General features: G+C 46.5%; 1 protein-coding gene across 6 annotated transcripts in view; it reads left to right on the top strand.

Annotated features, from left to right (window-relative positions):
* The first annotated feature begins 107 nt into the window (after positions 1-107).
* Positions 108-16,944, top strand: part of FOXM1 (forkhead box M1) — a 31,244-nt gene continuing 14,407 nt past the window's right edge. For 2 of the 6 annotated variants that reach the window (XM_079991553.1, XM_079991548.1), the window contains exons 1-6: positions 2,786-2,895; positions 4,861-5,005; positions 7,593-8,152; positions 11,129-11,277; positions 13,457-13,657; positions 16,239-16,367. In XM_079991553.1, coding sequence (XP_079847679.1) covers positions 7,639-8,152; positions 11,129-11,277; positions 13,457-13,657; positions 16,239-16,367 — 993 coding nt within the window. In that variant the 5' untranslated portion in view covers positions 2,786-2,895; positions 4,861-5,005; positions 7,593-7,638. Of the gene's footprint in view, positions 213-2,785; positions 2,896-4,860; positions 5,006-7,592; positions 8,153-11,128; positions 11,278-13,456; positions 13,658-16,238; positions 16,368-16,944 lie in introns of those variants that run through there. The other 4 variants (XM_079991549.1, XM_079991550.1, XM_079991551.1 and 1 more) reach the window with 4 other exon arrangements.

Genomic DNA, 16,944 nt, shown 5'->3' with positions numbered 1-16,944 from the left:
CAAACCGGGACGGGCGAAGGAAAAGGCGGCGGCGGCGGCGGAGCGGGGCGAAGAGGCCGCGGCCCGGAGAGGCAGGCGGCGCTTGCCAAAGACACGCACGCGCGCGCGCGCCCCCCCCCCGGCAGGAGCCAAGCGCGCGGCCCCCCTCCCGCCCCGGAGCCGAGCGGCGAAGCCCGAGGAGGAGATTCCCGAGCGAGGCGGCGCTGCCGAAGGTGACGTAAGCTCGGCGTCTCAACGGCGCTTTCAGTTAAGGCGCTAGTCCTGTGCGAACTCGCCCCGGGGCCGGGAGGGGCCTCGGGCGGAAGGCCGCGGGGAGAAGGAGCCCCAGAAAGGCCCCCGAGGGGCGCTGCTGCTGCTGGTGCTACTGTTACTATTATTATTACTACCACTACTATTATTATATTCATACCCCACCTTTTTCTCTGCTAAAGAGCTGCTAAAAACGTAGAAAAACCAATCAAAAAACCCTAAGCTCTTATAGAATTAAAACTAGATACACGTAAAACATACCAGTAATTACAATAAAAACTGCACAGCACCAGCCCTTTTATACAAGTATATGGTTTTCCTACAACAACAAAGAGAGAGAAGCTTAATAGTAATTGCTATTGAATCTCTAGCTTTTGCCTGACTCTGTCCCTTGCTTCATCCCCCCCCCCTCTCTTGGGCAAGGCTGGGAATATGAGGGTGTTTTATGGGCGGCAGCAGTGAGGTGCAATTATTGCTTATTATTGTTTTTGTTAGGGACGCAGGTGGCGCTGTGGGTTAAAGCCTCAGCACCTAGGACTTGCCGATCGAAAGGTTGGCGGTTCGAATCCCTGCGGCGGGGTGCGCTCCCGCTGCTCGGTCCCAGCGCCTGCCAACCTAGCAGTTCGAAAGCACCTCCGGGTGCAAGTAGATAAATAGGGACCGCTTACCGGCGGGAAGGTAAACGGCGTTTCCGTGTGCGGCTCTGGCTCGCCAGAGCAGCGATGTCACGCTGGCCACGTGACCCGGAAGTGTCTCCGGACAGCGCTGGCCCCTGGCCTCTTAAGTGAGATGGGCGCACAACCCCAGAGTCTGTCAAGACTGGCCCGTACGGGCAGGGGTACCTTTACCTTTACCTTATTGTTTTTGTTGGTGGCAAGGGAAAAAATGGTATGTAAATAGGAGAATTCCTGGATGTCAAGATCCAGTTTGGGCAAGTACCGTACTCTTTGGTGCAAGAACCCCAGCACAGATTTTAAAGCACAGAATGTGCAGCAAAGCAAGGAAGTATAAGCTGTTAGACCTTTAAAATATGCCTTCTAAATTCCTTCCAAAGTTCCCCTTTTCCCCAGCATAGAAAAAAAAGTAAGGTAATAATGGTTTATTTATAAACTCCAAAGACCAAGTTCATATGCTTTTCCATACAGCAGTCAGAAAATGTTGCATAGGCAGTAAAACCTGATTTAGTTGCAATAGTGGAAGTTCCTAAATTATTGGTATGGGAACACAATAATGGCTTGTAAGAGCCATGCAGTCTGAGCTGCAGCAAGCAGCTCAAAACCTTTTCACACTTTGAACTTCTCTGGTAGACTGAAGGGGAACAAAGGCTTGATTACTGAGTCCCTCCCAAGGTGAGAAACGCCTAGCAGGACAGCTTATTCTGTGGTTTTAACACTTTCATGCATTGATTAGACTTAAGCATGTTGGTTATATGAGGCTAGTTATCCCACCGTTTTCTTATAAAAGAATGCAAGCATTCTGCAAAGCAAGACTGAGGTGCTTCCTATGGACCAGTATTCATGAAGGCAAGAAATGACAGCAATTTGTCCAAAAAACACTATGGCAGAGACTACATGGTACACACGCATCAGCACAACCAGACACCTTCATCTGCCCTAACTGCATCCAAAACATGTCTTTTCCATACTGGTCTAGAGACACACCATGTGCTGTAACTCTCCAATGGTTTGACTTCACCTCCAAAAGCACAGTCTTCCATTGTCTCCTGAGACAAATGGATACCAACTAACATTCTCATAAGCTGGCCAAAAAAAAGAAAGAATCAGCATCACTTGTATAATAAGTAGAATAATTTTTAAAGTATTTTCCTTTTCCTTCTCGCTGATCAGCCATGCTGAACTTCTGGGAAGAAGTGCTAAGTCTTGAGCAGTTCTGGAGTTAGTACTAAATAATAAATAAATGCACCTCTTTTGTTGCAATTCTACATACACTTACCTGGAAGTATGTTCTAATGAACTTCAGACAATGATGTATACAGTGGACGCTTGGGTTGCGAACGTGATCCGTGCAGGAGGCACGTTCGCAACCCGCAGTGCCGCGTCTGCACACACGTGGGTTGCGATTTGGCACTTCTGCACATGCGCAAAGCATGATTTAGCGCTTCTGTGCATGCACGACCACCAAAACCCAGAAGTAACCCGTTCCAGTACTTCCGGGTTTTGGCGGATCCGTAACCCAAAAAAACGCAACCTGCAGCGTCTGTAACCCAAGATATGACTGTATGATCAACTACATGAATAGGCAACTTTGAATAAACTGTTCATGTGTAAACAAATAGATGGGCAAAGAAGGTCTTTACTACCCAGTCCTTTTGCTCAATCATCAATGTCAATTGCAACAAAAGTTTACAAAGTTACCAAGTCCTTCACATGGGGTGATTAAATACCTAATATTTTTAAGGGGATGAATGTTAGCCATATTTTGAAGACTGCTCATTCTGATGCTGGGAACGGCTTGTGTAGCTCCTATGTGCTGGATGCCAGAGGGAGAGTAATAATAACCTCCATGGAATGTTGGGCATTCCTACTGGTTGGCCTCTGTTAACGGCTACATGGAGACTGTGGAGGGGCAGGTCGGTCACAGAGGACCTTGATGAGATGATTTCATCTTATTTTTGTGCTCCATTTGGTGAGAGAATGTTGTTATTAATTACTTTATCATCAGCCGCTTGCTGAGCTAGCTCCCTTGGGAAATACCTTCCAGTTTAGTTATTCCTGAACATTTGGGCCTCATTACCATGGGGATAGGGACGCGGGTGGTGCTGTGGGTTAAATCACAGTGCCTAGGACTTGCCGATCAGAAGGTCGGCAGTTCAAATCCCCGTGACGGGGTGAGCTCCCGTTGCTCGGTCCCTTCTCCTGCCCACCTAGCAGTTCGAAAGCACGTCAAAAGTGCAAGTAGATAAATAGGAACCACTCCGGTGGGAAGGTAAATGGCGTTTCCGTGCGCTGCTGTGGTTCGCCAGAAGCGGCTTAGTCAGACTGGCCACATGACCTGGAAGCTGTACGCCGGCTCCCTTGGCCAATAAAGCAAGATGAGCGCCGCAACCCCAGAGTCGGCCACGACTGGACCTAATGGTCAGGGGTCCCTTTACCTTTACCATGGAGATAAGACAAATGTATAGGGACGCGGGTGGCGCTGTTGGTAAAAGCCTCAGCACCTAGGGCTTGCCGATCGAAAGGTCGGCGGTTCGAATCCCCGCGGCGGGGTGCGCTCCCGCTGCTCGGTCCCAGCGCCTGCCAACCTAGCAGTTCGAAAGCACCCCCGGGTGCAAGTAGATAAATAGGGACCACTTACTGGTGGGAAGGTAAACGGCGTTTCCGTGTGCTGCGCTGGCTCGCCAGATGCAGCTTTGTCACGCTGGCCACGTGACCCGGAAGTGTCTCCGGACAGCGCTGGCCCCTGGCCTCTTGAGTGAGATGGGCGCACAACCCCAGAGTCTGTCAAGACTGGCCCGTACGGGCAGGGGTACCTTTACCTTTACCTTTATATGTCCCTCTTGTTCTCCATTAAATCTGATCAGTTACTTCTATGTTCACCAGAATAGCCACAAGAGCAAAGATTTCTGATTTCAAGAAACGACAGTTGGATAGATTTTTGAAGAATGGCTAGTGCTTTCTCAAATGGTTGTCCTTCAGCTCAGGAACATGTTTCCCGTTTTCCTCTATTTGTTATTTCAATGTGGGTCTTTCCCCGCCAGTTCTTCTGGGGCAGAGGTTTTCAAAACTGAACTGGGAAGGAACTGTAATGGCGGAGTTTGCTCATCACAGCTGCTCTTCCCTTGTTTTGTATGTTTGGTTGCAGGAGTGTTTGGGATGTGCTCTGAAGTGAATTTTGGCAAAGCAGGATGAGCCTGGCCAAAGCCTTACATGAACCAAGAGCTGGCCATGTTCTGAGGTGCAAAGACTTCTTATGGAGGCAGCCAATACAGTTTTCTTTGGGTGATACTGGGATTAAAGGTAAAGGGACCCCTGACCATTAGGTCCAGTCGTGGCCGACTCTGGGGTTGCGGCGTTCATCTCGCTTTATTGGCCGAGGGAGCCAGTGTACAGCTTCCGAGTCATGTGGCCAGCATGACTAAGCCGCTTCTGGCGAACCAGAGCAACACACGGAAACGCTATTTACCTTCCCGCTGGAGCGGTACCTATTTATCTACTTGCACTATGACGTGCTTTCGAACTGCTAGGTGGGCAGGATTTTATCTCATTTCCTTGCAGGATCAGCTTTTTTTCCAGGGGAAAAAGTAGTGGCAAAGCCATTGCCAGCTGTTTCCAGTACTTACAGGATGAAATGGGGACAACTCGAATTCTTTTTAGCTGGCATAGCAAAAGTTTTTATCTTACATGAGGCAGGAAGAACAGAGAAGGATTTCTTGATTAGAGTATATTCTGGTGTTGTAATTTGTATGGTGTGACAAAGTATTTTACTTTCATTCATTATATTCTGAATGCTTTTATGGGTGAATAATGCAAAGACATTCAAGACGCTTGTAACAGTTCTTGTTTATTATATACTGCAAAATGAAATTAAGAAATTTATTTTAAAATAAATAAATACCGGGATTGTGAAGGATTTTATCTCGTTTCCTTGCAGGATCAGCTTTTTTCCAGGGAAAAAGTAGTTGCCAGGACATTGCCAGCTGTTTCCAGTACTTACGGGAGGAAATGGGGAAAACCTCAAATAATACACTAGTAAAAATCAGTGAAACTCTTAGTCCCGTCTATTTATGGCTTTAAAGGTAATAATAACCAGTGCCTTGCATTGTGCCCAGAATACAAGCAGGAGCCCCCGGTTTAACAGACACTTGCTAACCCATTCCCATCAGAAGGCGGGCTGCTCCATTTGTACTAGTTGAAGCTTCTGAACTATCATTAAGGGTAGCCCTACATTAAGAACATTTCAGTAATCTAGACTCAAAATTATGAAGGCAAGGAAGACTTCAGCTTCTGAATCTGGAAAGAGGCTGGAGCCTTCTCTCCCCATGGTGCAAAAATCAAGGTGTGCCAGCTTCTGTGCTTGCCTCTTCTCAATGGTGAGTGGAGGCTCACCATCAATGAAAGCACAGCCTACCACACTGGCAGGGTTTGAAATTAGCAGGGCGCCAGGCACTTTCGCGCCTAAAAATTATCCATTTATGAGCACCTCAAAAGGTCTGGGTGACATTTTCTGTGCCTGGCTGACACTCAAGGATTACTGAAATGTATGTGCTTTGAAGCCTCAAAGCATATGTTAAGGATAGGCAATATGTTAAGGAGTTTAACAATAAAGAGTAGAGTATTTTGAAAACTGAAGTATGGTACCAGTACTTTTATTGTAAACACCAAATTAAACAAGTATCAACATTTTCTGTTCATACTTGTTTAATTTGTGTGATATTAACAATGTGTCACTTTTTGTGAATTGCATATTAGTTCATGCTTAACAAAATAATAAATAAAAAGTGTTGCTGACCCTCCCCAGAAATGGCAACTAGACTTTCTGTTTTGGTGCCCACAACCCAGGTCCCAGGAGCCATTTGGCTCCTAGCTTTTCTATCCCGATTTCTAACACCGCACACTGGGAGTTCATCATGAAAATATTTTAGTTAGTTAATAAGTTAGATATGAGATTGATATTCTACCCCTCAGTATTAGTGCTCGCAGACGTAGAGCAGCTTGAAGAAATATATTTTTTTAAAAAAAATTAAAATAAAACAAATCAGAAACAGTTTAAAATAGTAGAGCAGTAAAATCACATTGGCAATAGGATTAAAATCTTAGTGCTCAAAGACAAAAGTGTCAGGTGCTTGGGTGTAAGTGAACCAGCGCTTCCAAGGCCCATCTCCTGCACTTTGCCACTTGCTTTCCCAGAGGGGAGGCAGATGAGGCCCTCTAGGCTGGCCAGGAGGAATTTCACTTGATGTACTAGTCCGACAGGGCGGAAAGCAATTCATGCCAGATCAAACAGCACCTTCAAGCTTTGAGTGCCACTCCATCCAGAACAGAATGCCACCCTGCCCAGTCCTTTGAATTATCCACTAACTGTACCTCCACCTTTTCTGAATTCAGCTGCAGTTTATTTGCTCACATCCCATCCAAACTTTTACAGCTAGCAGCATATTTTTTATGGTAATGAGAAAGCCTGATAGCACATTCCCTCCAAGAATAAGGAAATTAAAGTCTTATTCTGAGCTTTAATTTCTTTATTTCCTTAATTTTGCTAAACCTTGCACACAAACCACAAAAGTTACTGGCCCAAATGAAAAGTTAGTCGCTGCCTGACTGTTCATATCTGGGTTGGTCATTTTTAGCACATTAATGTTCCCAAAGGGAGAGGGGAATCCAGTTCTAAATTCCAGTTTAGAAAACTTTCCTTGCCTGGTCTAGGCAACCCAGTCAATGCATAACAACAGTGGCAAACCATATGCTTTTGGGAAGCCAACAACAGGGTCTGGGAGGCAGTAGCCTTTGTGATATTCAGAGATGTACTGTTTCTGAAACTTTGAGGTTGCATATGTATCATTAATCAGCTCTTATTTCACATACAGTGGTGCCTCGCAAGACGTAATTACCGTATTTTTCGCTCTATAACACGCACCCGACCATAACACGCAAGTAGTTTTTAGAGGAGGAAAATCCGTAGGCATGCCACCCGTAGGCATTCCCTCCATAACACACACAGACATTTCCCCTTACTCTCTAGGAGGAAAAAAGTGAGTGTTGTGGTGCAAAAAATACGGTAATTCGTTCCGCGAGTTTTTTCGTCTTGCGATATTTTCGTCTTGCGAACCACGGACTTTGGAAAAGCTTCAAAAAGCACCAAAGTCTTCAAAAACCTCAAAAAAGGCTACCACACCGTGTGCTATGAGTTGCTCCTTGAAGTGAATGCACGGTTTTAAGAAAAAGGAAACAAACTCGCAAGACAAAGGAAACAAACTTGCAAGACGTTTTCGTCTTGCGAAGCAAGCCCATAGGGAAATCCGTCTTGCGAAGCAACTCAAAAAATGAAAAACCCTTTCGTTTTGCGAGTTTTTTGTCTTCCGAGGCATTCGTCTTGCGAGCTACCACTGTACCTGCATTTACTGTAGAGCACTATTTGATCCTGAGGTAGAGTAGTGCCTCTGGTCCAAGGTGGGGTACAATATTAAGAAATGGATCCTCAAAAACACGTTTGGGTTAAAAGTAGACCCAAGGTTTGAAAAGGTTGAAGATTCCTACTGTAGAACACCATTCATTCATTAAAAAAATATATTGCAGGAAACCTAGCAGCTGATTTCAAGACACTCCCTTGCAATTTGTCACATGTTCTCGTAAGTGGACAGAAATGTTGTTCTTTGTGTTTTTCAGGTTCCTTCATTCTGTCCTCAATGGAGATTGACTGCACAGGTCAAGGATGAAGAGCAGCCCTCACAGGCCCCTGATTCTCAAGAGACGGAAGCTGTCTTTCCCACATAGCGATGCCGTGAGCGCCTTAGCAGGAGATGAGCCCAGTGGCCAGAATGTTGGGTCTCCTAAGCAGGAAGGAGCAAAGCCGAAGGAGCACGGCACAAACAAAACGGAACCTGGAAATCGAGAAGTCCCTGTGGGGGGGATTAAGATAATAGACCACCCGACCTTGTCAGATGCCCAGGTGGTAGCTATTCCTGCTAACACAGATGTCCAAAGTATCATTGATGCTCTAACAGCCAAGGGGAAAGAATCTGGCAGTAATGGGCCTAGCAAATTTATTCTCATCAGTAGCAGCTCTCCTAGAATGGAGAGAAGAGAGTTCAAGAATCTTTTCAAATCTGATGAGGAGCACAGCACTGCCCACGACAAGGCAGAAGAGGATGACAAGTACATTGGGCAAAGCTCTGCATTAATGGAAGAGTTGCTGTCTATGGATGGACGAGAGCCAGAAGAAAACAGTATGTAGTTCTTTTTCTTATAAAACATGGGGCAGCCCTCTCTTTGATTGACTGCTGCTAGTTGGTGGGGGGAGGGACAGGGCCTATGGGGGGGAGGAAGGGTGGCTTTTAGGGAGTGCATTTTGGGTCTACTCACCAGTATGGAGTACCATCACCTCTTTTGTGCTGGCACCCACAATGCATATATCAAGATGTGAGTACTGGCACCTCTTTTTTAACCCCAAAAGCACTGCTTTTAGGAGAGAGGAGTTGGTGCAAAATACAGTATTCCAAAATGGCAAAGAGGGTGGTGGTGGAAAGTGTACTAGGTATTATCCGTTCCCTTACTTACCTGTGTGCAGTGCTCTGTCCTGGAGCCCCAGGTTGGTGGGAGTGGAGGGTGCTGTTGGGTGGGTGCTTGTGCCCTGGAGTCTTGAAGCAGGGAACCTGTTCTAAGCAGAGAGGCGTTAGCCTGTCCTCACAACAGATTGCTATTCTGTACAAAGTGCCCTTTTTGTGTGCAAAGTGCACTTTTCTCATAGTCTCCCATTTCTAAAGTTGCCGCTTGAGAGTGGCAAGTGTGCAGAGCATGAGGCCAGAGATATATAGCCCCATTCAACGTACCCTGTAATTGGCAATTAAAGTGGAAGTGTCTTTATGTGCGAGTAATATGAAAATGAGGGACGCGGGTGGCGCTGTGGGTTAAACCACAGAGCCTAGGACTTGCCGATCAGAAGGTCGGCGGTTCGAATCCCCGCAATGGGGTGAGCTCCCATTGCTCGGTCCCTGCTCCTGCCAACCTAGCAGTTCGAAAGCACTTCAAAGTGCAAGTAGACAAATAGGTACCGCTCCGGCGGGAAGGTTAACGGTGTTTCCGTGTGCTGTTCTGGTTCACCAGAAGTGGCTTAGACATGCTGGCCACATGACCAAAAGCTGTACGCCAGTTCCCTTGGCCAGTAAAGCAAGATGAGTGCCGCAACCCCAGAGTTGTCCACAACTGGACCTAATGGTCAGGGGTCCCTTTAACTTTTAATATGAAAATGATAGCAGGCTGTGACCAGATGGTGCTTTGCACCATGTATTATATACCGTATTTTTCGCCCTATAGGGCGCATCAGCCCATAGGGCACACCTAGTTTGGGGGGGGGGGGATAAAGAAAAAATTTTTATTTCCCCCCCCCAGCCCCCAGAACAGGCTGCTAACCGCAAGCCTGGGGAGACCGGCACAACTTCCCGCCGGTCTCCCCAGGCTTGCGGATATCTGCCCGGGGCACGCTGTGCAGCGCGCCCCAGGCTTTGGGATGCAGGCTGCTATTCTCAAGCCTAGGGAGCCCAGCGGGAAGTCGCGCTGGGCTCCCAGGCTTGCAGAGACCTGCCCGAAACCCGGGGTGCGCTCCGCTGCGCTCCCCAGGTTTTGGGCTGCAGGCTGCTGTCCGCAAGCCTTGGGAGCCCGGCGGGAACTCCCGTGGGCTCCCAAGGCTTGCGGATAGCTTCCTGAAGCCTGGAGAGCGAGAGGGGTTGGTGCGCACCGACCCCTCGCTCTCCAGGCTTCAGCAAAAGCCTGCATTCGCCCAATCGGACGCACACACATTTCCCCTTCATTTTTGGAGGGGAAAAAGTGCGTCCTATAGGGCGAAAAATACGGTAATCTGTTGTGACAGCATGGGTAGGAAAGGCAGAGGTACAGGGGAAGCTGTTTGTTACATTTCCCCTCTTGGGGAAATGGATTTCCTTGCACCGGGTTCGGAGCAAATTAGTTCCTTTGACAGGGGTATGTCTATGGAACGAGTATAGGAAATGGAGGAGGTCACAATTCTGCTACTTTGAATGTGGTAGGCAGGAAAAATTGTGGTGGAACTAGAACAAATTGTTCCAGGCAAGGGACGAGGCAGCCTTAAGGATAACATAGCAAACGTGGGGGAGCTTATGGTTTAAATCAGTTTCCAATCTTTAAATTATATATTGTCTTTTACTAAAGATTCATAAAATACTGGTAAAATCATAGCACCATAGAATTATAGAGTCGCAGGGGACCCCAAGGCTCATCTAGTCCAACCCCTTGCATTCCAGGAATTACAACATATAATAATGGGAATAGAATCTAGCACAGTCAAACCTTGGTTCTCAAACGGCTCCATTTTCGAATGTTTCGGCTCCCGAACGCTGAAAACCTGGAAGTAAATGTTCCGGTTTTCGAACGTTTTTCGGAACCCGAATGTCCAACGCAGCTTCTGCTTGAGTACAAGAAGCTCTTGCAACCAGTCAGAAGCTGCGCCTCCGTTGTTGAAGGTTTCAGAAGTTGAATGGTCTTCCAGAACGGATTACGTTCAACAACCGAGATTGACTGTTCTCCTTCAACAATAATACCTACATTCTTAAATTTCTGTCTGTCAGACTGTACTTCAAGGCACAGAAGCAGGGCCAGTGACATGTTGGCAACCATAACTGCATAGGACTGAGCAGCGAGAGTATGTGAAGCTCTATTTATTTCAAGTGCTGCTGCCCAAACTCCATTGTGGGCCTCTCTTGCTACTTATAACTCTTAAGGCACAAGCCTGAAGCCTTCTTTTGGGAATCTAGGGCTACAGAATGAGAACTTAAGAGTTTGGTCGGCGGAAGAAGACTGGAAGAAGTTTGAAGACTATTTACAGAAATATTGCAAAATTAATGAATGTTAGAACGATGTTGGACAGAAATTAAGGGGTTTCCAGCTGTAATGCTTAAGAGATATGAAAAATAAGGTTTAGAAATAAGTAAAAACTAAATGGTGAGGATTTGCTGAACTAACAATTTGAATTGGAATACAAGAAAGGGAGGTATGAGGAGGTCTGGAAAATAAGTTACAAGAAAATAAGTAATGGAAATTCTATGTGTTTTTAATTATTTTTGTATTTATGTTATTTTTTCTTTTTTTATTTCACATTGTATTATTTTTGGAAAACTTTAATAAATATTCTATAAAAAAAAAAGAGAACTTAAGAGTTTGTATTTATCTAGGCAGTGCGGAGACAACAAGCAGTGTCTTGGACAACAGTCTGACTAACATTCAGTGGCTGGGCAATATGAGCTCTAGCGGACTGAGCCCTTGCAGTGTGAAAAAAGAAACGGAGAAGGAGAACCAGACCCCCAAGCAGAAAGCTATTAAGGTAAGCAAGGTGTGCAGCCAAATAGAAGCCAAGGAAAGAGAAGCCGAGCCAGGTGTCTGTGCACAGGGCCAGACTGCAATTCAGAGACTCCTCTTGTACCTGCGCTCTCATGAGAGTGCAGAGACCCCTCTCATCTGCTGATTTCCCAGTGTTGGTCTGCACCTTTCTACCCACTGTAGTGAGCCAGGGGAGGGAGGGAAGGAGGTAGACAGAAGAACCAGCAGTGCTTCTAGTGTGGGATAGGCTGCTGTTGACTTTTTATCTTCAGGCACCTCACAATTTAAAGAGCAGGGGAGATCTCTGGATTGGTAATTGCAATACAGTGGTGCCTCGCAAGACGAAAAGAATCCGTCCCGCGATTCTCTTCGTCTAGCGGTTTTTTCGTCATGCGAAGCAAGCCCATTGATGGCTTAGCGGATTAGCACTATTAGCGGTCTAGCGGCTTTTAGCGATCAGCTGAGAAGCGGCTTAAAGGTAAAGGTAAAGGTACCCCTGCCCGTACGGGCCAGTCTTGACAGACTCTGGGGTTGTGCGCCCATCTCACTTAAGAGGCCAGGGGCCAGCGCTGTCCGGAGACACTTCCGGGTCACGTGGCCAGCGTGACGTCGCTGCTCTGGCCAGAGCCAGAGCCAGAGCTACACACGGAAACGCCGTTTACCTTCCCGCTGGTAAGCGGTCCCTATTTATCTACTTGCACCCAGAGGTGCTTTCGAACTGCTAGGTTGGCAGGCGCTGGGACCGAGCAGCGGGAGCGCACCCCGCTGCAGGGATTCGAACCGCCGACCTTTTGATCGGCAAGTCCTAGGCGCTGAGGCTTTAACCCACAGCGCCACCTGCGTCCCACGAGAAGCGGCTTAGGGCTTAGGAAAAGGGCGGAAAAAAACCCGCAGGAACTCGCAAGATTTTTTCGTCTTGCGAAGCAACCCCATAGAGAAATTCATTTAGCGAAGCGCCTCCAAAACGGAAAACCCTTTCGTCTAGCGGATTTTCCGTCTTGCGAGGCGTTCGTCTTGCGGGGCACCACTGTACTGTATGGGCAAGGAGGCTCACTGCAAACTGGCTTAACACTGCAGATATTTATATTTATGGTGCCACATGTTCCATGAAATGTCCTTGCTTAGATGGGAACCTTCATTCTTAAGTGCACCTTTCTTTCACCTGATAGCAACGGCAGGCTACTTGTTCCCAGCGTATGGGTTGCTTTAATTCATATTTGCATAATGCTATAAATAATAATGGATTGCAATTATTACATTGCAATCCCACCTTGACGTTCACCAGGGAGAGAACAGCTGGTGCAGGGGTCATGCGGTGAGCAGCTTTGTTGCTTGGGAGGAATTTAAACCTGACTCATGTCCCACATTCTGTTCACTGTGGCACACTGACTATGTAGTTTCACACACACAGTAAGGAAACCTGGGTTTTCCTAACGTAAGCCTCAATGTTATGTTTCTGCTAAATTAACCGTACATAGCATAAGAAGGTAAGTCCATTGCCATGCTGCAGTTTGGCTGGCGGTCACAGGTAGGCCTGCGAATTACAGTATTGCAACAGACTTCTGTGAAATGCTTTGCTAATGGACCTTGAGAAGAGGACTAGGGAGATGCCTGCAGGTGGGCAGCCCAGACAATTTGCAGAAGAACTATTAGAGCAGGCTGGGGCAGCTTCCCTAAAACCGTCCTGTTCTGCCACCACTCTGCACCTCCCTGCTCCTGAGGCAGAAGTGTTGCCTGGGTTAGATGCGCAGGAAGAACATGGGTTCACAGTCAGACTGAGCAGGATTTCACCCTTGCTTATCCTTTGATGAATGAAGGTTTAATCCTGCTCAGTTTGCTAGGATTCCATCCAAGCCTGCTCCTGATTCAAGCAGCGTTTGTATCCCCTGCCCACTCCTGTTTTATCCCCACCCACCTGTCAAATTTGGCCAAGAGGGCAGATCAAAGTAAAGATCTCACTCATGGAGCCAAAAAGGTTTCCCCTCTCAGAGGAGTAAGTGGGGGCTTCACGAGTGGGGATTGGCAAGCAGGGATGCAGCCCCGTGGACTTTAAATATTTGCCCGTTAAAATGGCCAACCCTAACCTATTCAGAGGTTCACTGTTTGGTACATCACAATCCAGAAGCTCTTCATATAACTAACATTCTACAGGCCCTGCACCCTTCATATTGTCTTCTTGTCAGGCCGAGGAAGGTTCTGCAGCGTCTTCCTCTACTACCTCATGGCAGGAGTCCTTCTCTGAACGTCCCCCCTACTCCTATATGGCCATGATCCAGTTTGCCATCAACAGCACTGAGAAGAAGCGCATGATGCTGAAAGATATCTACACCTGGATTGAGGATCATTTCCCTTATTTCAAGCATGTAGCCAAGCCAGGCTGGAAGGTAACGAATACTGTGACCTGTTAAGCTTGCATGAGGAAAAGCGAGGGGAGAAAGTGCATTACGCAAACAACTATCAGTTTTCTCCCTTCGGGTGCAAATGTTACCAGGGCTATGTGTATTCTGAAGGGGGGGGGAATTAAAATGCTGTGCCAAGAATAGCAGAATCCTGCAACTTACATTTACCATAGAAATTAAGCACATTAACATAATTCATCTGCTTTTGCATAATTCTGTTTGTCTTGTTTTGAATAGGATTGCCCCTGTTTCTTATGTTCAGTCTGTAGCAGGCTTGGGGGCACCCCAAGGTTTGGAGAAGTGCAGTCATACCTCTAGTTGTGTTAGGTTCATGTTGCAGATTTTAGGGTTGTGAACACGGCAAACCCGGAAGTGTACACTTCTGGGTTTCGCCGCAAACGCAGAAGCGTTCTGCGCGCTTCGCACATGCGCAGGAGCACTCTATTGCATCGTGCAGAAGCGGCGCTCTACTTATGGACTTTTTGGGGTGCGAACGGCACCCTGGAATGGATCGTGTCCATTAGTAGAGGTACCACTGTACAAAAAACATTGGGGGGGGGGACTACAGGCGGGGGGGGGGGAGTTTCCCAGTAGCCATGTAATGCCGACTGTGAGGTCAAGGGGAAGACAAAGGCAGGTAGAACGGAAGGGGGAAGGGGAGCCTTGCCAACTAATGGAAGCACTAAAAAGGAGCAGCCTGCACTGCAGTGTTTTGTTATAGGTCCATATTGTGAATAATTCCTCGAGTGTATTATCATGAGGAGGGGTAAGGAGCCATGCACTCCTATGCTACAAACCTGTGGTTGTGTATTTTCTTCTTCTTTTGTTTTTAAGAAAACTGAGGTTCTCAGGAAGTTTTGCTGTACAATTTATTTCACTTTCTGTGCTTTCTTGATACCTGTGCAGAATTGCAGCACACACACACACACACACACATATGCATATGCATATAGCTAATGAAACGAGGATGAAAAGCAGTTTGATATGAACAGGCATTGATGTGAACCCTTTGTGAAGTTGCATTATTGCAGAAATTAACAATCTTGATGAGCCTGGTGTTTTTAGTATGCATGTGAGGTTATATTCACTCATTTATGGTCTCTTGCCATACTGTATATTTACAATGCCTTGCCCACAAATTCCTGGGGGAGACAATGTATATACCTGCCATCTGTGTTACGCTGTTCTAAATTACTGTGAAAGCAACTCCATGCAATTGCATGTAAGAAAGGCACACATCAGTGTGCATCACTTGATCATTTAGCATTTGAGGGTCCAGTGGTTTGTGTGAAGCGACTTTACTGAAGCATATTATATGTGCTGCTTGACTTCTGATGGATTGTTCACATTTATATGGAAAACATCCATTTGTACTGCAGCCATGAAGCGATGACTATGTAAGTATTAACTGGCCTTGGGGCCATGGAAGTGAATTCAGAATATGAAATGAATCACAAAACAGCTTACTTAAATTGGCAAGCAAAATCTCCTGGTTCAGACATGCATGCTCATCAGTTCCTGACTGAAAATCCAAGCATCTATTACGTGTTGCCACATAATAATCACCACAAACAGAACCCCCGCATCACCAGATGTTACCTTAACTGAAATAGTTCTCAACTTTACTCAGACTTCTTGTCTGAATAAAGCAAGGAGGGAGAAGCACTGAATGGAAAACAAGGGCTCTTTTAAACTTTGCCCTGCTGCTCAACTGCCTTGTGCAAGAGAGATCAAAGATGCAGAGCCCTCAAATATTTCACAGTATTTCACTCCTGGTACCAGTTCCAGATTCAATACAGTAATTTAGAAGAGATATTTTATTAACAAGCAAAGTTCCATATAAACACAACATCCACCAACTGAATTTAATCTTCTCTGACTGAACAAGCCAACTCAGAGGCTTGCTCTTAGGAAGCCATTCGTCTTAAAGGTACAGTAACAGATATCAGCTTTGGGGAGTGTGGGCAAATGGGGCTGCACCATAGGGGAGAGGATAAGGCATGGAAATGGGGGGGTGATTGGTGCAAGGGAGAGTTGAAAAAAGTAAGGAGGGTGAACGGAAAAGGGGAGTGAAGATGAAAATATGGGAGCAAAGAGATGGGAATGGGAGTGAAGATGAAAGCAGGGGCATGAAATGGTCTGAAGAATATTGGGGTGGTCACTTCAAAATTGAGCAGAAGGCAAAAAGGGTGCTTAGTAGTTAAAATGTGTGGGAGGAGCAAGATGAACCAGGTTGCCATGGGGCTGGTTTGTGTGCAAAGGAGCTTGCACAAAGGGAGGAGGAGGAGGAGTCATGGACATGGGGGTAAAGGTGAAAATGGGTGCAAAGTAGGGCTACAGAAGAGAAGCGGCTTGAAAATTGGGTTGGAAAGGTGAAAAGTGATCTCGGCAGTTGCAATGGGGCGGGAAGAGGAAGCCCTAGGGGGTTAAAGTGGGGAATACGGCAGGGGCACAGCCCCTGTAGATACAGAGGATTCAAAGCCAAGGTCTTTGTGAATTATCAAGATTTCATCTGAAGAATCCACTGATAACAAAAAACAGCAAGCATTTCTCCTTTCCCATCCAGAACTCTATAAGGCACAATCTTTCTCTTCATGACATGTTTGTTCGAGAGACATCTGCCAATGGCAAAATCTCATTCTGGACCATTCACCCTGAAGCCAACCGCTATTTGACACTGGACCAAGTGTTCAAAGTGAGTACCTTTCATGCAGAAAAGGAGATTGCCCTACCAATTCCAAGCACCTGGCTATTTCCATTCTGAGGAGGCAGGTGAAGACATGCTGGTGAGCACTGGATCACCTAGGTTTGGTATTAGAAGGGAAACGGATCACTTGAATTCACAGAAAGGAAATTCTTAAGTACTGGTGTGGCTATAAACCTTTAAAAAGGGTTAAGGAATGCTATCTCATTGTCTAGATAAGTGTGGGGAACATGTGGCCCTCCAAATGTTGCTGGACTTCAACTCCCATGGCCAACGGTTAGGGATGATGGGAATTGTAGTCCAGGAGTATCCAGAGGGCCACAGGATGTGGAACTAACATACTTTGATTTCAGTAAGCCTTTTGACACAAGTCCTCCATGAAATTCTTGCAGAGAAGCTGGTAAAATTTGGACTGCAGAAGATTATTGTTAGGTGGATTTGTAGCTGGTTGACTGACCGAACCCCAAGAGTGCTCACTAATGTTTCCTCATCATCCTGGAAAAAAGTGACAAATGGGGTACCACAGGGTTCTGTCCTGGGCCTGTTGTTGTGCTCCATCTTTATATAC

This window comes from Podarcis cretensis, assembly GCF_951804945.1.
Source record: "Podarcis cretensis genome assembly, chromosome: 9".
In the NCBI taxonomy this organism is placed as follows: Eukaryota; Metazoa; Chordata; class Lepidosauria; order Squamata; family Lacertidae; genus Podarcis; species Podarcis cretensis.
This window is presented reverse-complemented; position numbering and strand designations above follow the sequence as displayed.